Source organism: Schistocerca gregaria, chromosome 8, assembly GCF_023897955.1.
Source record: "Schistocerca gregaria isolate iqSchGreg1 chromosome 8, iqSchGreg1.2, whole genome shotgun sequence".
Taxonomy (NCBI): Eukaryota; Metazoa; Arthropoda; class Insecta; order Orthoptera; family Acrididae; genus Schistocerca; species Schistocerca gregaria.
Window position 1 is genome coordinate 164,656,954 of NC_064927.1, and position 25,969 is coordinate 164,682,922.

The 25,969-nt window shown below is 40.7% G+C and overlaps 1 protein-coding gene across 1 annotated transcript in view; it reads right to left on the bottom strand.

The window, feature by feature from the left end:
• Nucleotides 1-25,516, bottom strand: part of LOC126285093 (trichohyalin-like) — a 189,180-nt gene extending 163,664 nt beyond the window's left edge. Inside the window, exons 1-3 of the mRNA XM_049984417.1 lie at nt 25,483-25,516; nt 17,051-17,174; nt 5,279-5,418 (exon numbers count right to left, since the gene is read on the bottom strand). Coding sequence (XP_049840374.1) covers nt 5,279-5,418; nt 17,051-17,174; nt 25,483-25,516 — 298 coding nt within the window. The remainder of the gene's footprint in view (nt 1-5,278; nt 5,419-17,050; nt 17,175-25,482) is intronic.
• Between the last annotated feature and the right edge of the window lie 453 nt (nt 25,517-25,969).

Consider the following 25,969-nt stretch of genomic DNA (forward strand, 5'->3'; position numbering starts at 1 on the left):
TGACATATTGATGAATTTTTAATGATATTCTATGATGTTAATATATATTTTGTGTAAGTTGTGTCCTTTCTAGAAAAATCTGCCTTGCCTTGTGCCGTATGATTGGAGGTGTTTGTGGGAGAGACTGTCACAGAAGCTTTACACCTAAAAACATTTTTTTCGTCATTCCTTATGAGATCGCATATGATACTGTCTTCTTATGTTATCATGTATGAATGTTTTTTTTTCTCAGGTTTATAGTCACATTTCCAGGTTCCATTATTTCTGCAATTCATCTGCATCTTTGCATATTTATCTAATGATTTACTGTAATATGTTACATTTATCTAGTAAGTAAGTGTATTGCACTTAGTACTCCTGTCTTTATGCTTGCATATACTATCATCACATTTTTTTCTTTGTTGTGGCCATAGCAGTTCTTGACTGAAGACGAATGACGATTGACTGCTAATCATTTTCTTTACATGTAAAGTGCACTGCCCTTATCGATCATACCCATATCCTTCCCTGTAGACAAGCGCATTGTTAGAGATATAGGCCATTTAATAGATGGCACTGATGGAGCCCCGAGGGTGCTAAACAACCTGTAACTATTGTGTCTTTACTCTATGATTCTATTTGTCTAATATGTACTCAACAGGCCATACAGAGTCATAATTTTATATAATACTGCTATTTATGCGCTCTGTTCCTGTAGACAGCCATGCCGAGCTACACATTCTCATTATGAATCATGCATAGGCCTCTGAGTGCCATGTAAAGTGAGTTATAGGTAAATCATATTTTATGATACTATTCCAGCTCTGATGTTTATGCTATCTAAAAAGGCCACCTTGAGCCAGAAAGATGTTTTCTGTCACATTAGCAACTAGGATCAGCATTTATTTCATGTAAGAACATTTTTGGCAGTTTTTAGTTATTGAGGTCAGCAATTATTTCGTTGTGACACGTGGCCACTCTGAGGCACAAATATAATGTCTGTAGCATTTTATGTAAACAGGAAACCAACTTGGCGCCTCTAGTTGACATTTCCTGTTCAACTGTTTTAGATATTAAGATTAGCATGTATTTCATGTGCTAGGGCACTTGGAACCCCAGTCATTTTATAGCTATTAAGACCAGCATTTATCATTTATGTGTGTAGGAAAGCTACTGGGAGCTTTTGATTTATATTTTCTCTACAGTTGTTTTAGTTAAGATGTGCATGTATTCTAAGTAGAAGTCCACTTGGAGCCTTTCAGTTCTTGATTTTACTGTTAGGTTTTCTTAAATAATTATGTCACAGTACTGCATAAACAAGGCCACTGAGAGCCAGCATTCTAATTTTCATGACATTTTATGAGGAGTTTGTGTAAGTATTTATGTCAAATGGCATTGCGTTCTTTCACTGTGGTATGACACATCAAGGTGGTGGTGCGATATCACATCTGCTGGCCAGCAATCGATCGTCAGATCAAATTCGTCATTTCTGTGGCCATATTATCCGTAACTACTTTACGGCTTTTGAGGGTACTTTTGTTCCGTCGTTACAACTACAAGGAAATGCGTATTTTTCTCACCTAACACATCATCAGTGGTGGTAATTTCTGCTTATCGTTTTTAGATTTGGTCTCGCCTTTTATGCCTTTTACTGTGTGTGTTTTAACTTCATTATTTTATAATTTGACTCCCGTGAGTGGATCCATCCACTTTTAGCGAACCCTCTTTCTTCTGTGACTAACTTTGGAATTGCGGGACTGATGAACTCGTCATTTGGTTCCATAAACATTCTCAATTAATCAATTAATTAATCAATCAATTTCTGCTTGCCTAGCAGACGGCATTTTTTGATGTAGGCGATAAAACCAAGCGAAAATTAACGCGACTGATGATGCTTTGCTTTGATAAAACAAAAAACCCGCATTTTCTTGTACTTGTAACGAGGAAACAAAGTTCTCTCAGAGATCGTCACAACGAACACCTAGTGTGGGCTAGGGGGGTCTGTGCACGGAACCAGACTGCATTACCAAGCTAGTATCTCTTTGGACAGTCTTGGAGCGCCGGGGCAGCATTGTACAGTTTTCCTTATACAGCCAAGATGTCCTCCATGACACGTGTTGTTTGTTAAAAGTGGTTCAAATGGCTCTGCGCACTGTGGGACGTAACATCTGAGGTCCTCAGTCCCCTAGATCTTACAACTACTTAAACCTAACTAACCTAAGGACATCACACACACCCATGCCCGAGGCAGGATTCGAACCGCGACCGTAGCGGTCGCGCGGTTCCAGAATGAAGCGCCTAGATCCACGTTGTTTGTTATTTTTGCTATTAAGGAACCTGAGGATATGCATGTCCAATAATGGTAGGAAATTTGTGTCATAGGAGTTTGAAGACTTTTGCATTTGCAGTAGTATCCAGCATTCGACTATAACCCTGATTCAACCCGTTTCTAGCTCTGGGGTAGAGTGCCTTGTGCGTACTTTCAAGATCCAAATGCAGAAATCCGTGTAGGCCTCTTCCCACGACAATACATTGTCACGTTTACTGGCTACGTGCCAGATGACAGTCAGTGGGTGCAGTCTGGTAGAAGATTTGCGTGGGATTCAGTTGTAGGTCTCCTGAATTTTTTGCAAACCTGAGTAACACCCCACAGACAATCACTGCCTGTCACGTTTTGTTCCCAGAGCTGCCATTTGGGTCTGATTCTTCAGCCAGGCCGGCCGCAGTGCTCGAGCGGTTCTAGGCGCTTCAGTCCAGAACCACGTGACTGCTACTGTCGCACGTTCGAATCCTGCCTCGGGTATGGATGTGTGTGATGTCTTTAGGTTGGTTAGGTTTAAGTAGTTCTAAGTTCTAGGAGACGGATGACCTCGGATGTTTAAGTCCCATAGTGCTCAGAGCCATTTGAACCATTTTTGCCTTTTGGTCACATGAGGAGCAGGGTTGGTCACAACACTGATCCATATGTGGGCTCCCACTTCACACTTCTCAGTTGTCACCCTGTCTGTGCCCTCTGCCATACTCCTACTGCATCTAGCCTCAGGCCGCAGTGAGGCTCATACCTGAGCCTGCTGAGCCTGATGGCGTATTGCCCATGAATTTCGACACACCCTCCTCCTCCTCCACCTCCTCCAACACTTTCCCAATGGTGGTCAACTCGTCCCTACCGCCACTGCTGAACCCACCATTGCCTCAGCATTTCAACAGAGCCAGTTACATCATCATGCTTCAGTGGTCAGTCTGCTGCTTAGTTCTCCGACGCCCTCTCTGCTTCTGTGCCTTAGCTCACAACCCAGAATGTCTAATGTGGCCCTATGTCGCCTTTCCAAGCCGCACTAATTTAGTGTCCCCATCATCAGACATTTTGATGGAAGCAGATGAGCTGGCGTAGGTAGAGAAGCGGAGCTGGCGTAGGCAGAGAAGCGGAATAGTGTGGATACCTGCTATGAAGAGCGCACACACGATCTAGCAAGGGCAAATCCACTGACCGAAGTGTTTACCGGCAAGCGGCAGTAAATCGAGCAGGCCAATACTTGTTTTATTTGTTTTCAGGTCTTTCACCTGCTTCTCTATCCCAAGGATAGCTGTTACTGTCCCCTCTATACAGGAGTGTGTACAAAGGTCAACCGGCGGATTGCTGTACAGTCCTTATTTGAATGATTTCTCAAATACGGAATTTAAATCTTCAACTTTTCTTTTCTGTCTTCTAGTGTCACACCAGACTGGTCTCTGTGTGACAGGATGGACGCTGTCGATCCGCCTAGCAATATTATATAGGACTAGCATTTTCTAGTATTCTCAAGAAGGGTTTCGCTAATGTACAGTGGTGGAATATGTTATATGCCTTGTGCATCGATCCTTTTATACAGGCATGAATTTCTACTAGATTTTGCCTGGCGACATATCTGCGCCCTTTATTGAACAGACAGTGGAACAATCTGCATTTCCCTGGCAACATTTTTTTTGTGTTACAGCACGGTGGGTTTTACCTTTCCATAATCCACTTACTCGAGACGTGCTCCCCCAAAGCGCGATTTACAGTATGTCTTACTGGAACTAAGTGACTTCTCTGATAACAACTGTTCGTCTGCTCTTTCCAGCATAAATACTCTCCTAATCTTCTTGACTGATTTATTAACCTTAGTAACCACGTTATCACTAATTCACGTCTCTATACTGACACATACTGATACTGTTGATGGGTCAGAACTGTTTGTAGATACGAGGTCTAAAATAATTCTCTTGAGTGCGCAAGTGACCTAACCTCTTTTTTTTTAGAGTGCTTATTTCTTTGTGGTTTCGTGCTCACTGAAGCACAAAACCACTCTCATAGAGGGTTGAGCCGGCTGGCGTGGCCGAGCAGTTCTAGGCGCTACAGTCTGGAACCGCGTGACCGCTACGGTCGCAGGTTCGTTTCCTGCCTCGGGCATGGATGTGTGTGATGTCCTTAGGTTAGTTAAGTTTAAGTAGTTCTGCGTTCTAGAGGACTGATGACCTCAGATGTTAAGTCCAATAGTGCTCAGAGCCATTTTTATAGATGGTTGAGATGTTTGTATTTGTAGAAGATACGCTGTTACCTCTAAAGTTGTGCTAACATTAACGTGAACAGATTTCGTGTTTTTAAAAGACAAAACTGTCAGAGTGGGATTTAGATACTTGAGGTCTATTCACGGTAAAACCGAACGTTAGTGGCCAGTTGTGCACCAATCTGTGTAGCACCCTGACGCAAGATCCACTGCTAGAGCGACGTGCTCAAAAGGCGAATGGTAGGGTTAGTAGCAGTAGTTAGAGACAGTGCAACAGAGCACCAGCCGGTAATGTTATTCTGTCACATCTAATCGCAATGTGAGCTTCGAAGAGTGCATAGAACCTTCATATTAGTGTAGGTAGTGGTGAGGCTATTTAACCCTTGAAGTTTTCATTGTAGAGGCATAAGGAAAACAAAACAAGTATTACGTTAACTGGCGCGAAGTATTTGCCGTCACAGCGTAAAATGCATCACGAACCCGCCTTCTTACTTGCACATCTTTCTACGCACCGTTGACTAATAGACTTCTGGAAGAGCGGTCTAAAAACAAATTGTGTTGAACTTGTAGATTTCCTGAAGCTTCATAAATCGTTTGAAGCCTTCAGCAGTGCTCTAGGTGGGTCCTTCATAGTCGTCCAGTCGTCAGTGTTACGAGTCTAACGCCCTCAGTGCCATCTGAATGTTCATCTCTAAATCTTTATTCATTTCTCTAGATGTATTTTGAGTATGACCAAATGTATATAGCCAGGGGTAGTAGCTAGGAAGACTCACGTTCTCTCGTTGGCATGCGGCCCTCGGCTGCCATCTCCAAAAAAGACTCCAGGATCTGCTCCATAACGACGATGTTTTCTTCATGCTCTGCAGCTGAAATTTCTTGTAGTTCCTCGCCTCCTTCATCTTCAGAGTCCTCTCTGAAATAGTAATCATGAAGCATATTACAAACGACTACTTGCAGAATTCAAAATAACAACTACGAAAGTGTCCAATAGCTCAGAAGAATCTTGGAATCAGCAAGGAATAAACCACTGTAAAGGAATTTAGTACTCTTTCTTCGGATAAGCAAACAGTTCAGATATAACGAAAAGAAATGCATTAGGCCCATTGTGTCTGAAATGTGTTCATACTTTCTTTGTACTGCATGTCAGAGTGTCTCTGAAGACAAAGAAGCAGATCTACCAAAGATCATACGTGTGTTGTTAGATGTATTTCAATTCCATCTCTACAGCTACTGAAGAAGAAATACTACTGTTAGCGCTTCCATCATGGACATGGGAGGAAGAAGGCAGATTGGGTTTAACGTCACGTCGACGTCGAGGTCATTGGAGCACAAGCTCGGATTGTGTTAAAGATGGGCCGCGTGGGATTAGCCGAGCGGTCTAAGGCGCTGCAGTCATGGACTGTGCGGCTGGTCACGGCGGAAGTTCGAGTCCTCCCTCGGGCATGACTGTGTGTCCTTAGGATAATTTAGGTTAAGTAATGTGTAATCTTAGGGACTGATGACCTTAGCAGTTAAGTCCCATAAGATTACACACAAACATTTTGTTAAAGATGGTGAAGGAAATCGTCTGTGCCGTTTCAAAGGAACCATCCCGGAATTTGCGTGGAGCGATTTAGGGAAATCACGGAAAACCTTAATCTTGATGCTCGGGCGAGGGTTTGAACTGCCGTCCTCCGGAATACGAGTCCAGTGTGCTAACCACTGTCTCACCCCACTCGGTCACGTCATGGAGAAAGTCGAAAGTAAACGAAAAATGACCAAATCACAACAAGAAAATTGCAGACCGCAACATGCGTCACACAAATATTTGAAACAACAAACGCAGACACGTACATTATTTGCCATTCTTACAAAGAAACCACTAAGTGATAATGGTTAACAGCTTTCAGTAAAAGGTTTAAAACCCAGTGATGTCTCGCCAGCAGAACAACAAACAGAGGATCGCATTATAGAATCTGAATAAATTCGTACCACATAAGAAAAAAAATAGAGCAGTAATGTAAATACATAACTAACTAAAATATTAATGAAGAAGAAATAAAAAAGTTTGCATTTGATGACGCTACTGCAGCTTATACGTAATGTAGCATGACTCCGATGTGGGCATATAAGCATTGAGTTATAGGCAATGGATTAGTGTGGCCTCATGTTTTTCCTACACACTTGTGGTTATTGCAGAAACTTGAACTATGGCGACGTTGTTAGCACATGCCTCCAAATAGGACCAACGTGCTGTTATTCTTTCCGTGACAACCGAAGAACAAATACTATTAAACATCCATCGTAGAATGGAGTATGTCTGCGGGGTAGTATGTCTATCGAAAACCACCATTGTGGGATGGTGCCCCAAGTTTTGTGCAGTTCGCGATTCTACTGAAGACGCCAGTCGACGGGGGAGGACAGCTTCATCCATAACGACTCAAGGGGGAGACAATGGAACTACGGCAATACAGCTAGAGCTCACCCAATGAAAATGTCATGCCTCTGGTCCATTCGAAAAGGCCTTGAAGGGTCGACGATTTCAGTCAGACGAGACTGTGTAGCAGACACTTACGAACTGCTCCACACAGCAGAACAAGGTGTTTTACAAAATGTGTATCTTCAACGTGACGCGTCAGTTTCATCATTCCATTAATCCCCACAGTCGTTTTGCCTGATTGATATAGTGATTCTGGACTGTACGGCCTTTGAATGGAAACATTTTAATTGCCCCTTATAAAGGAAGAAATTAAAAATAGATAGAAACACAGGTTAAAAAAGAATAAATTCAATAGTAATTGTGATAAATCAACCCTTAAATCGTGGTAGTTGCACGTGTCCATTGACTGGTGACCCTATTGGATGCCCGTCTTCTCGTGAGTGGAACTGGTCGTCAAATGAGAAATAGTTTTGCTCTGTGATTAGTTTCAGAATGCTAGCTATTTCTTTTATGTGGGGTTTGGATATTCTAGCTTGTTCTTCTAATTGTTGTTTGATGATGCTGATGGTTTCTATGGAGGGGATACTGGTGTACATGGATGTGATGTCAAATGATGTGAGTGTGACTGTTGTGGGTATGTTGATGTCTTTGATTTGTTGTATCAGCTCTTCGGTGTTGTGTATGCTTCTGTTATTTGTGTATATGTAATGTTTCTGTAAGTATGTGTGCATTTCTCTATCTTTAGTGGTATGTGGGTGCACTTCTGAAATTGACAACGGGGCGTATCGGAATGCCGTTCTTGTGGAGCTTTAGTAGGCTATACAGTGTGGGTGATTAGGGTTTTTGTTTTTTGTTTCAGCCATTTTTGCTTTCTGATTTGTGAATGTGTGTGAAATATTTTTTAGGAGTGTTAGTGTGTTTTTTCTGGTATCTTTGTGTTGGGTCACCGGTTAGCAAAAACATATATTTGTTAAAGAAAACATGGAAAGAAGAGCTCCAACCCCAAGATGCTTTACGATAATTAGTTTTAGTGCTATACGGTGTTAATTAGGGAAAGTTTAATTATAACCACCCGGTATTATTGGGATTTAGAAAGCGTTTGCGGTACTGCTAGGATGTGCAAATGGAAAAATATTCGAATTGCTTGCTTCGCCCATCATGTTCTATGTTTCAAAATTACAAACACTATGTTCTACTGTGTGAAAAGGACTAGTTGAAGCGAATTTTGAGTTCATAAATATTAATGTAACTGACGGGAGGTATCAGTTAGATGCTGACAAAGGCTACTAGAAAAGCAAGATATCATGATCACAAAGAACTGCTGTATTTCCTCGATGTGTAACTTATTGTAAATGTGGAATTGTTTCCACACAAGCACAGAACTCTGTATTCTGTGGCCGATAATATTATTAAATACATTTGTCTGCTGTATAATTTGACAATTGACAAAAAATGTGTTGAACATCAGCTAACAATGGAAACAACTTCCCAACCAATAAATGTTTCATCAGACGTGGCTTCTACGGGAAGGACAAATTAAAGGGCCGTGATTATTTGCAGTCTCTTCCAAACTTATTTTTTTCATAGCCTAATGTTCTTACTACATTTATTGCTGTGAAAATAAACGCTTTTACACGTGTTGCTTTTAATGACACTGATACTTAATCTCAAAATTAGCTCAGATCGAGACTATTTGTAACTGCTGTTATCTTCCTGGTGTGGCAATGACATTTTATAAGAGTCTGTCTTTATTACAATAAACTGTAAGTCGTCCTGTGTTTTGATGTGGGTATAGGGAATAGGATCCTTGAAATGCTACACCAAGTAGGATATAGCCTCATCAACGTCAACGATCTAGTGTTGACTCGCAGTGCCGCAGTACGCCACTAGAGGATCGAAAATACAAAGGTGCAGCCATTTTTTCGAAACTAGTAATTAAAACTTTGTAACCAACTTTAGTATTACCGGCTGAGAGGCAGGGACTTCCGACGCGGAGACCTGCCAGAGACTGAGTGATACTCAACTAGGAATGCACATTAATAGGAGAAATAAAAAAGGAATAGACTATGGAACAAACTGGAGTGCAAGACGTAAAGGAAATGAGGTAGAAATGAGTGGGGCATGCTGTTAGGAAAGTGGACGGTAGATCGGTCGAGGCAATATTAGAAGACAACGGTAACAGAAAGGATTTGTGCAGTTGAAGGCCTACGGCATGGAGAACTCTAGTTCTCTCATCCAAACATGGATAAAGCCTAATGGTTGTGATGATAGTGAAAGAAGGTATCTATAGATATAAATTACGAAGTGAGATGTGACTAGTAGCCACTGCCTGCGAAACACGTGTGTGTATGAAGAGAAATGGCACAGTTTGTAGTCTGACTGAACGTTTAATATGGAAATAGTGTTACTACAAGTCTAGTTTGACTAGTGACGAAGTTAGCACGGTGACGATGCGCCAAATTAGTAATCTGTGTGCCTACCACTACATCGTATCTTCAGGCATGTTTGAACCAAATATGCCCGCTAGGGGCTGACTTTGCAAGTTATGACGTGCTTGTACAACGATGTGTTGCATTCCTACTAAACCTTAATTTTGTATCATTCACATGAATGTTAAGAAAATATCTTGAACTGTGTATTTGTCATCCTGCACAGTACATAGCAAAATGGTCTAAGAACACTGTACTCGATAACAGCGTGAAAGCCGAAATCCAGAAGAAAAATGCAGTAATATATAGCGAAATGGGGGTGTGCGTTCCCAAAAACTACTGCATGTCTGTCGCTCAGCGCCATGGAACACTTTTTGTAACAGGCAGTTCTGATTACGCAAATTTTGTAAATCGGAAGAAGAAAACGCAAGTTACAACTACAATGCTTGATCACAGATTAATAAAATAAATAATTATAGGAAAGAAAAGGAATCGGGTATCATAAAAAGGTTTAAAACTGGAGCAGAGGCCACGATACAGAATAAGAACTAAAAAAAGACATATTAGTCGTAAAATAACAGCAGCTGTTATTCTAAAATTAACTTCAACTATATATCAAATTGGAGAGTATAGCACTCATTTACAAATATGTGTTCGTTTCAAAAGGAAATGAAGTTTTTATTGTGAAAATAAATTTAACGGCATTTATCGCAAAGAGAACGAATCCAGTATCATAAAAAACTTCACAGCTCGAGACCGCACCACAGGGCGCGAATTAAGAACAGTCATATCTGTCATAAAATAGTCAAACTTAATTTCGCAAAACAAACTGCAGGCGTAGAGCTCAAGTAGATTCCACAATAACAGTTACGAATATCCGTATGTATGAGAAGCATATCAAAATAGTCGTTGTAACATGGCATATATTCCTTAAACTTGACAAGGCCACTGACCTCCAAATGCGTTTTTCCTCTTTCAGAACAGTTAAATGCTCTCCCAGAATTACATCCTCGCTATCTTCAGAAATATGAGTAAAATCAGGTGTATCTGTTTAGAATCAATGCCAGAACAACAAGACCAGTTTTTTTTTTCCTCATACGCAGCAGTGACTAAAATTACTTGTTCCTAATGGGCGAAAATATGCATATAAGCTACAATATAGAAAAATACAAGTGAAAATATACTGGCGTTACACATGTGCTTACTGGTTTGTCACGACACTGCACGACGATCGCTTCATCACAGCTAACCGTACACACGGGCAGTCTACTGTTAGACCGACAAAGTTGGCAGCGGACTGACACGAAAGACTGGTGGGCCGAAGTCGACCGACTTTCACAGACTCCTGCCAACCTGCGAGGGCGGACTGAAACGTAACGCCACAGAGCGAGGTGTTGCAGTGATTAGCACACTGGACCCACATTCGGGGGGAGAACGATTCAAACCGACCATCCTGATTTAGGTTTTCCGTGATTTCCTTAAATCGCTTCAGGCAAATACTGGGATGGTTCCTCTGAGAGATCCCTGGCTAATCCGACGATTTCGATGACCTCGCTTTCTGGTTCCCTCCCACAAATCAACCAAACGTAACCCCCCCCCCCCCCCACGCCAAAATTTTTATGGGACGACTTTTAAAGCTTTAAAGAATCTTTATTGACATTTTAAATCTTTATTCTTCGCGTCTACACATTTATTTCTCAACGTAGGCACCCTGATGATGATGATGATGATGATCAGTGTTTTAGGGTGCACAACAAAGAGGTTATTAGCGTCCGTTCCCAAAAGAAATGTTGACGAGTGCAGCCAAGATCTGTTAAACAAGGATCAATTCAGAGCCGATCTTTGTGAGAATTGTAAATGTTCAAATTTCAAGATTGGACGCAGCACATCAAAACAGGTAGATAAAACTAAAAATAAAATACTAGTACAAAACAGGTGAAAATAATTAACTGCGGCTGAGTGACCACTTACAAATAATGGGTGACCAAACGACTTTGCAGCACATTAAAATCTTAATCCCAATATTTTGGGAAGAAGTCCAGACATCACACAAAAACGTAAAACTCTAGCCACACTCGCCTCATTATTAGTTAAAATAGAGGGCAGGTCTGGTGGGAAACTTAAATCTTCCCTCAAACCCGCATATAAAACACACTCAGTTAAAATATGTCGTATCGACAGCTGTGTCCCACATGTCTGGCACGTTGGTGGCTCCTCACGACGTAACAGAAAACCATGTGTCAATGGACAATGTCCTATTCTAAGCCGTGTGAGGGCTACTTCCTCAGCTCGTCATCGTCGGAAGGAGGTAAGCCAAGGTCGGACAGAATCCTTCACCGCTCGCAACTTATTATCCCCCACTTCCAGCCACTGAGCCTCCCACCTACGATTCAAAACGACCATCCTGATTAAGTGTCTGTGATTTCCTTAAATCGCTTCAGACAAACGACGGGATGGTTTCTTTGAAAGATTCCTCCCTAATCCGACGAGATCGATGATCTCGCTTTGTGGTCCCCTCCCACAAATCAACCAAACGTAAACCCCTCCAAATTTTTATGTGACGACTTTTAAAGCTTTTAAGAATCCTTATTGACATTTTAAATCTTTATTCTTCGCGTCTACTTTTTTATTTCTCAACATAGGCACCCTGACGACGAACACATCTCTCTCAACGAGAAACTATTTGGTACCGCCACTTTAGAATCTTTAACTTTGATGGAGGAGCCACAACCTCAACTCTCCGTGTCATCATAACCAAAATGAAGTCCTCGAAAGTGTTCTTTAAAATTTCGAAACACATGAAAATCGAACGGGATCAAGTGGGAAGGGAGGATGATGGACATCAGTGAAACCAAGGCGTCGGATTGTTGGGGTTGTCTCGGCGCTCGTGTGTCGTCCGGAACAGTCATGGTCAAGGGAAAGGTACTGCTTGTGTAGACGAACTCTTCAGATGCGTGAGTCTCGGTTACAGCACGCTGTTTCTCACGCACCAGCGTGACAACGCTACACACCGCCATGTTACACGTTACAATTAGGAGCCCTCTAGCGGTAGAGCGTTCCAAATACGTACATATCAAGAATAAAGATGTAGGATGTTAATAACGTTGGTTTATTTAAAAAGCTTTGAGAGTTCGCACATAAAATTTCGGAAGTATTACTTATCCTCGTGCTCTCGCAGAAACAGGAAGCCCTGGTTATGGAACTCTGAAAAAATCGTCAAATTACATTCTACAAACGATGGTGTAACGTTTCCACTGCATTGTCAAAATACCTATAAGTGTTCAAAACCACGTTTTGTCCTCCCATTTGCATTGTCAGTGCAAGAATATACAGGATGGGTCAGTAACTATTGCCACCTGGAATAACTCCGAAAGTATGATAGTAGCGAAGTGCCAAATGGCTAAGCAGGAATGGCTAGAGGACAAATGTAAGGATGTAGAGGCTTATCTCACTAGGGGTAAGATAGATACTGCCTATAGGAAAATTAAAGAGACCTTTGGAGAAAAGAGAACCACTTGCATGAATATCAAGAGCTCAGATGGAAACCTAGTTCTAAGCAAAGAAGGGAAGCAGAAAGGTGGAAGGAGTATATAGAGGGTCTATATAAGGGCGATGTACTTAAGGACAATATTATGGAAATGGAAGAGGATGTAGATGAAGATGAAATGGGAGATATGATACTGCGTGAAGAGTTTGACAGAGCACTGAAATACCTGAGTCGAAACAAGGCCCCCGGATTCGACAACATTCCATTAGAAGTACTGACAGCCTTGGGGGAGCCAGTCATGACAAAACTCTACCATCTGGTGTATGAGACAGGCGAAATACCCTCAGACTTGAAGAAGAATATAATAATTCCAATCCCAAAGAAAGCAGGTGTTGACAGATGTGAAAATTACCGAACTATCAGTTTAATAAGTCAAAGCTGCAAAATACTAACGCGAATTCTTTACAGACGAATGGAAAAACTGATAGAAGCCGACGTCGGGGAAGATCAGTTTGGATTCCGTAGAAATGTTGGAACACGTGAGGCAATACTGACCCCACGACTTATCTTAGAAGAAAGATTAAGGAAAGGCAAAACCTACGTTTCTAGCATTTGTAGACGTAGAAAAAGCTTTTGACAATGTTGATTGGAATACTCTCTTTCAAATTCTGAAGATGGCAGCGGTAAAATACAGGGAACGAAAGGCTATTTACAATTTGCACAGAAAGCAGATGGCAGTTCTAAGAGTCGAGGGGTATGAAAGGGAAGCAGTGGTTGGGAAGGGAGTGAGACAGGGTTGTAGCCTATCCCCGATTTTATTCAATGTATATTGAGCAAGCAATAAAAGAAACAAAAGAAAAGTTCGGAGTAGGTATTAAAATTCATCGAGAAGAAATAAAAACTTTGAGGTTCGCCGATGACATTGTAATTCTGTCAGAGACAGCAAAGACTTGGAACAGCAGTTGAACGGAATGGATAGTGTCTTGAAAGGAGGATATGAGATGAACATCAAGAAAAGCAAAACGAGGATAATGGAATGTAGTCGAATTAAGTTGGGTGATGCTGAGGAAATTAGAGTAGGAAATGAGGCACTTAAAGTAGTAAAGGAGTTTTGCTATTTGGGGAGCAAAATACCTGAAGATGGTTGAAGTATAGAGGATATAAAATGTAGACTGGCAATGTCAAGGAAAGCGTTTCTGAAGAAGAGAAATTTGTTAACATCGAGTATATATTTAAGTGTCAGGAAGTCGTTTCTGAAAGTATTTTTATGGAGTGTAGCCATGAATGGAAGTGAAACGTGGACGATAAATAGTTTAGACAAGAAGAGAATAAAAGCTTTCGAAGTGTGGTGCTACAGATGAATGCTGAAGATTAGATGAGTAGATCACATAACTAATGAGGAGGTATTTAATAGAACTGGGGAGAAGAGGAGCTTGTGGCACAACTTGACTAGAAGAAGGTATCGGTTGGTAGGACATGTTCTGAGACATCGAGGGATCACCAATTTAGTATTGGAGGGCAGCGTGGAGGGTAAAAATCGTAGAGGAAGACCAAGAGATGAGTACATTAAACAGATTCAGAAGGATGTAGGTTGCAGCAAGTACTGGGAGATGAAGAAGCTTGCACAGGATAGAGTAGCATGGAGAGCTGCGTCAAACCAGTCTCAGGACCGAAGACCACAACAACAACAATGATAGTAGCTGAAAGTTTATGGGATAAATGTTGCATGGGACAACGGTGCCCTAATATGTCGTTAGTTTTTTGATGCTAGGTGGGATCGCGTCAGAGATGTAAAGGTGGACATTGTTTTTTAAATGGGATGCTATAGTTTGGTAATTATTTTCTGATAGCGACTATCGAGACGAATCCCATGATGTGTAACAGTAAGGTCTTTGAATATCAACGAAGGTCAAAAAGTTGGCATGAAGGTCCATTTACAGAAGGTGTTCGAAGTGATGACCATTGGTATCAATGCAAAATGGCTCTGAGCACTATGAGACTTAACATCTGTGGTCATCAGTCCCCTAGAACTTAGAACTACTTAAACCTAACTAACCTAAGGACATCACACACATCCATGCCCGAGACAGGATTCGAACCTGCGACCGTTGCAGTCGCGCGGTTCCGGACTGCGCGCCTAGAACCGTTAGACCACCGCGGCCGGCGTATCAATGCAGTGCTGCAATCTTCCTATCATGGATTGAGTGGTATTTCGTACCACTTTGGCACTTATCGAAGCACATGCTCTGACAATTCCCTCTCGTGTATCGTGCAAATAGTAAATACTCGCCGAATACGGCGTATCCGTCCAACATTCCATTGACATGTAAACACCATTCGATGGTATCGCAATTCATCACTAACAGGAACGGTAAGACTAGTATCGTCGAATCAAGCGAATGTGAATTATGTATTCTTTGGGAGAACAAGTCGATATGCTTCTCATATACTGAGAATGCTAACGAAATTCAATGAGAGCTAGACACTTATACGCTGAAAGATATCCTCAACGTACTCTCCCTAGACGTCGTACATTTAAATGTGTGTATGATAAATTGAGAACAAAAGGATCTTTAACTCATCGGGAACATATCCGACAAACTAAAGTTACTAATGAGGCAACGGAAATTGGTACCCTTGCCACAGTGGTTCTAGATCCTTGTGTTAGTTCGCGTCAAATAGCAAGGGAATCTGGCATGAGCCAGAGTAGTGTTGTTCGTGTTCTGCATCGCCATAAATATCATCCTTACCGTATCAGTCTCCACCAAGAATTAACTGGTACGGATTGTATGCGTCGCATAGAATTCTGCCGATGGGCTCCAGATTAAGAGGGATGACACATTTATTAATTTGATTTTATTTACTGATGAGGGTACATTCACGAACCATTGAAATGTTAATTTGCATAAATACTTTATTGGGCATCTGAAAATCCATATTGGCTGGGGCACGTTGCACATGAAAAACCATGTCGGTGTATGTATGGTGTGGGATTCTGGAGGACAGAATTATAGGCCTCTATTTCATCGAAGGAAATCTTAATGGTAGGAAGTACACCACATTCCTGCGAGGAACACTACATCTGTTATTGGAAGAAATACCTTTAGGAACAAGGAACAGAATGTGGCATCAACACGATGCGTGTCCCACACATTTTTCGCCGATAGATAGAAATGAGTTGCAGAGACAATTCCGAAATCGTTGGATCGGGCGATGAGATGTGTCGTGGTGGGTTCGTTCGCCAGACTTGACGCCTCTGTATTTTTCTTGTTTACAAAGACGTTGCAACTACACCTGAAGGTATGCGAAAGAGAATTGTCAGAGCATGTGCTTCGATAAGTGCCGATGGGATAAGGTATACGAATCAATCCACGATAAGAAGGTTGCAACACTGCATTGATGCTAATGATCGTCACTTCGAACACCTTCTGTAGATGGACGTTCATGCCACGTTTATTACCTCCGTTGACCTTCAAAGACCTTACTGTTACACATGATTGGATTGGTCTCGATAGCCGCTATCAGGAAATAAATACCAAAGTATAGCATCACCTTAAAAAAAAAAAACAAAGTTGACATTCATATCTCTGACGCGACCCCACCTAGCTACAGAAAACCAACGTCATATTATGGTCCTCATTGTCCCATACAACTTTTGTCCCACAAACTTCTCAACTCCTATCGTGCTTTCTGAGTTATTCTCGGTGGCAATAGATAATGACACACCCTGTATTCGTTGACAACTCAAATTCACTTTCATATCGCAACTTGCAGCGTGAGAATTTAGACAGATAATGAACTCTAGCCGGTCGGAACGGGTTACTGCACTGTAAAATGATTTTTTGATAGTCGATTGTTACCGTAAGAATGTAACAGTCAACTCAGTCAGTATTAATATGTGCTATTAGAACCTTAGTGACAGTTAAATATAGGTTAATTAAGTAACTCACGTAATTGTTGCTGACTGATCATTTACGAAGACAAACAACACATTCAAACTTTCTCCCTAGTAGTTTAGGGAGCAAGTAAATCACTTCACAAAATCTCAAAAGTCGTTCTACATTCGTCTCGTCGTGTACCAAAATAAGGGCAAACCAGTTGTTGAATTTACGTTTGTGGTCTTGTCCAGTTTTCGAAACAAATGAATTTGTTGCTTGATCCCCACTAAGCCTTTTATGATATGTATCACGTATATGAATAGGCGGCTCACCCAGGATCACCTTCCGCCTGCGGCGCTGGTTCCTCTCCCTTCTTGGTTGATGCTTCATCCTCAGCTTTGACGGTGCCCTCCCGAACTCTTGCTGGTAGAGCTTCTTCGAGGACCTGCTTTACCTCTGTTGAAACAGACAAGAACATGTTCTGTGAACACATTTCATGTGTAAAGAGAGTACCACGCCCTGGAGTTTTATTACTGCTCTTATTGTCAATATTTATTTATTTTTAATAACAGTTTTTCTGTCAGCTCTACAGCATCGCGGTAGGAAGCAGGCGATCTTATTCCGTTCATGCGTGATTTGACGTGAGTATCGTAAACATGTACGTATAGGCCGTCCCAGGAGGAATGGTCGCGAGCATTTGAAGCAATAAACTTCACATGGACAAACGTATACACTATTCCTAATGGTTTCCGAAACAGAACACATTTTAATTTATATTGTTATGTATTTTCTGTATTGTTCAATACACTGCCCTGTTTACACATTTCGTAAACAATGCAAAATATACCTGTGTCTTAGAAAAGCATATTCACCTCTAAGCATTATCGTGCACGTCACACTACACCAGTTGTACAATTCACAGGTGTTCGAATTTCCCACCATCAGTTTCAGTGCATTTGTGCACTCCTGGAAGAACGTATCATGTTGCTTGCCCGAGTGCCTCTGATCGTTCCCTGACGAGGGCAGCAACGTGCATGAGCCGCGTGGTCTCGGGCGCCTTGTCATGGTCCGCGTTCAGTTTTCGCAGTGGTATAGTGGAAATCGTGGAAAATTTTCTGAGGTATGCTAACAATTTTTAACATTCATAGCTGCTGTAATATAACAGCAACTTTGTTTTTTTATGGACCTGTATTTTTCTTTCCTTGGCGTTGGAAACAGTCTTCGAAGAGACTTCAGCGAAATATAATGTCTGTTCAAAAAATAACCGGCGAAATCGCATAAAAATACAAAACTACGACAAAGTTCGTGGCTCTTCGTTATTTTTGGTGGTGTCGCGGAACTGATATCAGACGTGGTTGGCGTGCCTGCCTCGCTAATGGGATGCTGGGGATCAGTGAAACAAGATGGTCACATCCTTGCAGGTTCGCACCAATGTGGAGCAGCAGGGTGTCATTAGATTACAGTTAGCTGAAGGGTTGAGACCAATCGAAAATCACCACTGGATGGTAGTGCAATATTGTGACAGCTGTTTGAGTGGAAAAACGGTAAACGAGTGTAGGGTGTACTACGTGTTGCAAGATTCGCCACATCCACTGTGCAGTCACGGAGAACAACAGTGATAGGGAAAACATGTGTATGATGGGGAGTGGTATAGCAGAACGATGAACGTTAGTGTCGGATCAGCCCACCATACTTTTCACGATGCACTGATGTTCATTTGACATCAGAAATGAACAAAAGGTGCATGGATATGTGCCGGGAGATATGAAGTTCATCGTCTTGCTCCATCCCCCGTATGCTCCGGATCTGGCACCTTCAGATCATCACTTTTTAACTCCTGAAAGAAGCTCGCTAATGATGAGGAAGTCCAGGCAGCTGTGCATAGCTGGTGACACACACGTCCCCAAGAATTACTTTCGCGTGGAATTGAGAAGATTATCCGGAACTAGCTTAAGAGCACAATGCTTACATTGAAAAATAAGTAAGTGTTGTATTCCATTCTCACAATTCATTCTTCAAAAAAATTCCCAATTTTTTATTGCATGACCTTTGTAACATGTACGAAACATGGTCAAATAGTACACAGATTACAACACCGCAAACCCTAGAAGAAGTCCCACACAGATTGGCCTAACTTGACTCTCGTACCGTCCTTCTGTTTACGTGTGTGCTTGAAATGCACCACTCTGGACCCTGATGTAACGATAATAAAACTGGTTCAGTGAAGGTATTCACTCTTTCACAATGTGCCTAACAGTTGGAAAAGTAGATATGGATTTTCATTTAGGGCGAAAATCGTCAACACTCACACAGCAGTGATGCACCGTACTTGTATTCTGAAAGGTATCCCGGCTCTGCCCAAGCCATCACAAGGTGCCTTTGCGAATATTATACAAAAACATTTCCAGATACTGGAAGTATGGGAAAACAAATAAGCCAACGAAAAAAAGTAACTGATGAGAGAAGTGGTACTACAGTTTTAGCAGTAATAGTAGAAGAGCCACCTTGAATGTCTTAGCGGTCTGCGAACATTACATACCAACACATTTAATCTTTGACGTATCACGCCATCAGCTCCTTCTTGAGACTGATTTTCAAAACGTGTATAGTTCTCCGAATAGTGTTTGCAAAACTGTAAAATGATGGTGCGTTTCTACGAAGACTTGTTTTTTACTTAAGGGCATTGTTTAGAAACCAGGACAAGTCAACTGTCGCAGTTTGCTCTATAGGTTAACCGAAAATCCACCCTGGCTGAGAAAAATATGTAAACAACGACTTTGGTATATTTACGCGAGGTGCGGATTTTCCAAGAATAATTATAGCCTGTATGATAACTGCTACCAGTCCCAATAGGTGATTTTACCCGTTTCAGGTAATTTACATTAAATTACATGTTTCCATCTCAGATTAACAAATACAAATAATGTGGTGACGATTAAATGATGAAACAGACGTAACTGAAACAACTGGAAGTTGTTAAGTGGTGCGTGTTGTAAAATATTGAAGCACTTAACACACAGCTGAAGTATCCATGTCGCTACCACAGTAGATTTACCATGTTATTCATAAAAATCTCTCTTTTCTTAGAGAAGCTATTAAGGATAACATTCATTTAATAGTGTCATTATTACTTTTTTATTGTTGTGGGGTGGGTGCCGGAGGGGGGGGGGGGGAAGAGGGGAAAGAGGATGCACATACCCCGTCCTAGTATCTGGGTACAGTCTATTTATTCATTAGTGGATTCTCTCAAATTTCTAGCAGTCTGCGACTCTATTAAACTATGTATTTGTTAAATAGCAACCGCTCCGTTATGTAGGCTGATGCAGCTGTTCCAGTCGCTACACAAGCTGTAAATGATAATTGTTTACAGCTTACCATAGTGGTTTAGGTGAAGCCGAGACGAAAAAATTCATACAGGACACTTGTTGTCCATCAAACCGGGAAAGAGTCCCAAATTGGCTTTCTAAATCCACCTAAGCTACACAGCATGCGCACCGCACAACACTTAGGCTAAAGTAGTCGTAGTATCTTAAAAAACCCTTTCTCTTACCTCTACAAAATGTTTTCTTGACGCTTGTATAAATTATGCCTCAAAATATTGTTAATTTTAACAGCAAAAAATTAACGATTGAATCGTTTTGTTTCTCTTGCATTCTTATTACGAAATCACTGTGCTTGTAAAAGTGGAGTTTAGATCGAATTGTGAACGTGGTTAGTTTTTGCGTAACGTTTACAATATCGTTTTTCCTTCATTGCCCTCGCGTTAAAGTCAACTGCACTTTTTATAAGCAAAAGAACAAGGAGTTTCTTAATATTCAAGGATGATTTTAGCCAAAATATCACGCGGCGCTCATGCGCTGTAGCTTAAGTGATTTTTGTAGGTCGATCTGAGGCTGTTGCCCGGCGTGTAGAACCCAAGTGTCGTATGTCACTTTGCTGGTCTCGGCTTCCTCAACACCACGATAGTACGTTGTAAACACTTATCGTTTAAACCATGTATTTCTTGGGTTATCTCAGTTGTTATTTTGAAAATGAAGCCGACTGCTTGGTGCAGCTGCATATCAGCGCCACTGTGCATTCGAGACGAATACGAACCTTTACAGAACCCTACCAAAATAGTGTCTTCAACACTTTCTCGCTCAGCCCTTACAGAATTATAGACGGAAGCCGATCTAAACACCTTGGTCCATGGATTCGGCCGCCGAATCCCAACACAAGAACATGGCAGCGTTATACGTGCTAGCCATCCATTCCCAATTCCCATAAGGACGCCCACTCCCCATAATGCGCAAAATCACAACAGTAGTTTACCATATGTCTGCGGAAAAAGAAAATCGATGGTGGCTTCCTAATGCTGCATCAGTTTTATACGACAGAGCAATTATAATACACTGGGAAGAACAGAGCCGTGCAAACACATTACTCGAAAGAAGAAAATATCATTTTCTCTGGTAGAGGAGAGAGACAAAAATGTGGAATTCCAAGGTCGAAAATATGTGCTGTCCGTGATTGGGGCCTTCTCGAAGTCTACAAGGGCAAAATAGCGCCACATACAATTAGAGAGGTACGAATTCTGTACGCATGCTGCACAACAAAGGACAAACTGGAGAGACGACGATTATCGTGGTACAGTTCCAGGCTGCAAAGTTTATTCTGCCGTCCACTTCGAGATGGTTTTTGGAGGTTTCCCAAATTCATCTGTTCGTACATTAGCTCTGGCCTGCACTTTCCGAACCAACACAAACAGTAGCTTTCAAAATATATTTTGTTCACCTTCAGTTATGTCAGTCGACACTAAAAATAGAATTAATGGAAGTAATGCAATGAATGCTTTAATGTGAGCAGATGGGAACTTTAATAAACAAACATAGTGTTATAGATGCCACCAAAGTTGAATAAATCTCTTTTAAAGTTTATTTCCTGTGTATTAATGTAATGTGGCATTTTTGTTGATATCCAGCAGGATTTTTGGAATCATTCCCTTTCTCCTTCTTCTGATTTTTAATTTTCGGTTCCAACTTAATATTATTAGAGTATGAATAAATTATTTTTATGAATATTTTCTAGGTGCATTTCACAATTCGTTGACTACCCTGGGTTTAATCATATGAGGATGTAATGTCAGATAGTTAAATGCAGAACATGGCATTCATATTAACGTTAATAACATAAAAAGGTGTGTTTTGCAATACTATTGAAATTCGATTGCCGTTTAGGCACCGAAGTTATCTACATTAAAAATACTAAGTAGTTAACAATCACTATCTTGAGATACAGTTCCTCAGTTATTGAAAGCTTCCTCCCCCCCCCCCCCCCCCCTTCACCCCTGGACCTTAGGCAGTCCACACGATACGGGCATGACACATGCCTGCTCATTCCGAGCAAATATTTACAGACTTTCTAAACAGAATATTTGTAAATAATTGAATCAGTCGCTGGGGAAACACAAGATGTCCAGCACGCTCAACAGACACAACACCTCTGAACTTCACCACTGGAAAGAACTGAAACAAGAGAGGAACAAGAAAACGCGAAAGACGTGGAATGCCGTATAGCAGGGGCCACGTTGAGGGAAGTCCAGATGAAATTAAACGTGCGGTATTGTCTATGTCTCAATGCTCAAAGTCAACATTCTGAGCACTTCATAGGATAGCAATAGCCTAATATTAAGTACACAGATTGCTGAAACAAAAGATATTACAGAAATGTTTGTTGATTTCAAAAAAGCCTTTGATTCCATTCACAGAGAAAATGTAGATCTCCTAATCCGAGAATTTGCTGTAAAGAATACATTAGCAAACCTAATTCGTGAAACACAGACACTGTATCTAAAGTGAAATATATGCGAGACATGTCTCAGGCCTTCGAAATAAACACTGATGTATGGCAAGGTGAAAGCCTCTCACAAATTCTTTTTAATTCTGTAACAGAAAAAATCGTGAGAATTTGTAACGAAAAATTGTATGAATATAAGCTTTCACCAATAAGTCTGGGCAGAGGAAATACAAATATTGTAATAAATTGTCTCGTACTTGCAGGTGACTTGTTATACGTCTTGAAAATGTAACATCTGCTGCAACACAAATTAATCTTTTAGAAGAAACAGCAAGTAGCGTCGGTTTAACACTTTCTGCAGAGAAAATCTTTAAAAATTCTGAAAATATGCCACAATATCCGGAAACAGAAAATGGCCAGATACAAAACGTTAAAAAATTGAAATATCTTGGGGAGGTAAGGCAAGAAGATGCTTTGCGGAAAGCTGCTATAGAGAAGAGGGTACATCATATGAAAACGGCAGATGTTATAACCAAATACTTCTACCATACAAAATACGTGTCTACGAGTGCAATAGTGGAGCCAGAATGTCTATATGCAAGTGATAGCCAACGTTAAACTGTATTTTAGATAAATTAGAAGTTCTAGACTGGCGAATCATTAGAAAGATATTAGCCTCATGCAAAACAATGGAATGTTGGAAATTAGATGTTACCAGTAATGATGAAATGTATTCAAAGATAGAAAACATAACAGATATAATGACAAAAATATACCAGTATTTTTTGGACATTTAGGTATATCGAATGCAAGACAATACATTACCCGAAGAGATTTCCTAGTATTTGTGGCATAAGACGTCAACTAGAAGTTGGGTCTGTGCAATAAACATGCAGTTAGAAAAAAATAATGTAAAAGTTGAAGAGAAGTGTTAGAGAAATAGTATTGAATTTGGAAGGGTTCCGAGGTAGAGGACTGAAAAATAATTGGTGTGAAGTGGATAGAACACAGGAAGAAGACACATCGTGAACAGATGAAAAGAATAGTGGAACAAAAGAAGAGAACAACGAATAAGGAATTGAAATTGTTACTTGGCCCATTCGAGAAGAGAAAAAAATACAGGAAACCTACCTCAGTACTTTCATCTGGTACAGAAGGGTAGACTTCCTTCGGACCTCTTCCTCTGACACCAGGACTGCGGTACAAATATTATTAAGTCAAGCAGCACGCTTATTATGGCTTTGAACTTCTCTTCCATTGGCTCTTCCAATGGCATAGAAAAAGTTTATAGCTAGTATCATTTTTAAAAAGGTAGGTATTATTATTATGCCGGTAGAAGTGTTAAACTACCTTCGTAAGTCAGTAATTCGTCATTTTATCTGCTATATCTCTGCGAAAATCTCACCTCGATATAGTTTTCGTTCTGGATATATCTGGGGCTAACCGCTTTAACTTCCTCAACCTAATCCCACGCGACTGACCTAGTAGTAAATTGTTGTCAAAAACCTCAGTATGTGGCTAAAATATGACGATAAGCTGATAGAAGAGGTTGACACTTAAATTCTTAGGTACAGCTTCGTAACAAATTCAAATGGGAGAAGAAGACCTCAGAACTGCTGAAGTACCTAAAGAAATCAGACATAGGTGAATTAAAAGTACAAGGTGTGGCGTACTTCTCTTACTTCCATTTCATAATGTCATATGGAATCATTCTCCGAAGTAATTCATCAAGCCACGCTAAAGTTTTCCGAGTGAATTATTAGCCGCGTGTTCTCCAGAACGTATTTGAGAGGCCACTTCAAGGCCCTGGAGACTCTGAATACTGTCCCCATTATACTTTTTATTAAATAATATATCTCTTTTTCAGACAACAAACAGTTCATGGAAAAATGGCTTGAAATAGGATCAATCTGCACAAGTATTTAAAGTTTCTTCCGTTGGTCCAGAAAGATGTCCATTATTCACGAACACACGTTTTCAATAACCTGCCAGCAGTCATAAAACGTTTAACTACTAAAATTTAGCTAAAGAGGAGGCTAAAAGCTTTATTGCTAGTAAACACATTCTATTCCATTGACGAATTTCTTGGAAGAACCGACTGATGCGTATAACCCACCACTATTAACAATATCAAATAATGTATTTCCAAAAATTTGACATCTGTATGTCTCCAGTGTAGAAAAGTGACCAATGTAAATAACTGTTGAAAACTGATTTTCTCTTTGATCATGCGTGGCTATAATAGCCTAACAACTATCGCATGTTCATTTACGTGTCTTGTGACTAGTTTGTCATTACTTTTTAAATGAAAACTGTTTAAGATATTTTTAATCATTCCACATACAAGAGGACCATATCACTTTAGTGTTTTCGGCAGGTATACTGTAATATGTCTTTTTCTTTGTAATTACATATTATGTAATCTTGCTTCTGACATGTGCTACGTCCTTACGGATTTCTTCGCCATGCACCTACGGAACAAAAAACATATCCGATCTATGCAATTTTAAATGATTCTGTGAAAATTCTGTCTCCGAAGGCCGCGAATTTTAATATGCGACTAAAATCTCTCGCGAACACTTTAATGAGAATGCCATTACGAACTGTGAAACGGAGTGAGGTGCAGAACAGTCTTGCACTTCTGCGAAGACTTACAGATACCCAATCGTGAGGATGAATCAAGTGAATACTTTTATTACAGATCCAGTCTGGTGGAAAAATATGTAGTGCTCGTGTCAACTTCTACATTAGGGAAGACGAAGTGGAAAAAATCTACACGTTTTAATTGGTTCTGTTAGTGGTAATACCGGCTTTTTTGTGAAGTGGAGCGGCAGGCTCAATTGATGAGACGGATTTTAGTTGAGTATGACATGACTCTGGACTAGCGATTCTCGTATTCTGTGGATGTAGAACGTACAAACTGCGGTTAATGATCAAATGGCATGATTCTGGACTGAGGAATCACCCACTCCCATAAAACATAGCTTACCGATTACTGCTGCTCCAACTGCTTCTTCTGCCATTCCGTCCAATGCTCCTCACAAATTTTAAAACCCAATGACCAAAAAGATGGCGTAAGAAGCTCCACTCACAAAGAAAAAAAAAAAAAGGAACACGACTGCTCTAGGGCTCTTTCATCTGCGCTAGAGAGCTATATCCTCTCTAGTCTGTAGTCTGCACTAGCTCCCTAACCCCGCAAGACTAGTATCAATAACAATGATGTTGTTTTGTTTCCTGTTAATCACGTGACGGTTTGTAGAACTGTATTCTTTGGCGTCAAGCTACTGTTTACACTTTTTCATGCTTCACTTCGAGCCTGATATACTCAAAAATTTATTTTTCGCTCTAATAATCTAACCAAAATTTGAATTCATTATACAATTTTGGCTCTTTTCGTTACCATCAGTTCACACAAAATGAGATGCACCTTGTATGTATGATATTTTTGCTACGTTCCGTCAATTGCTTAAATCTTA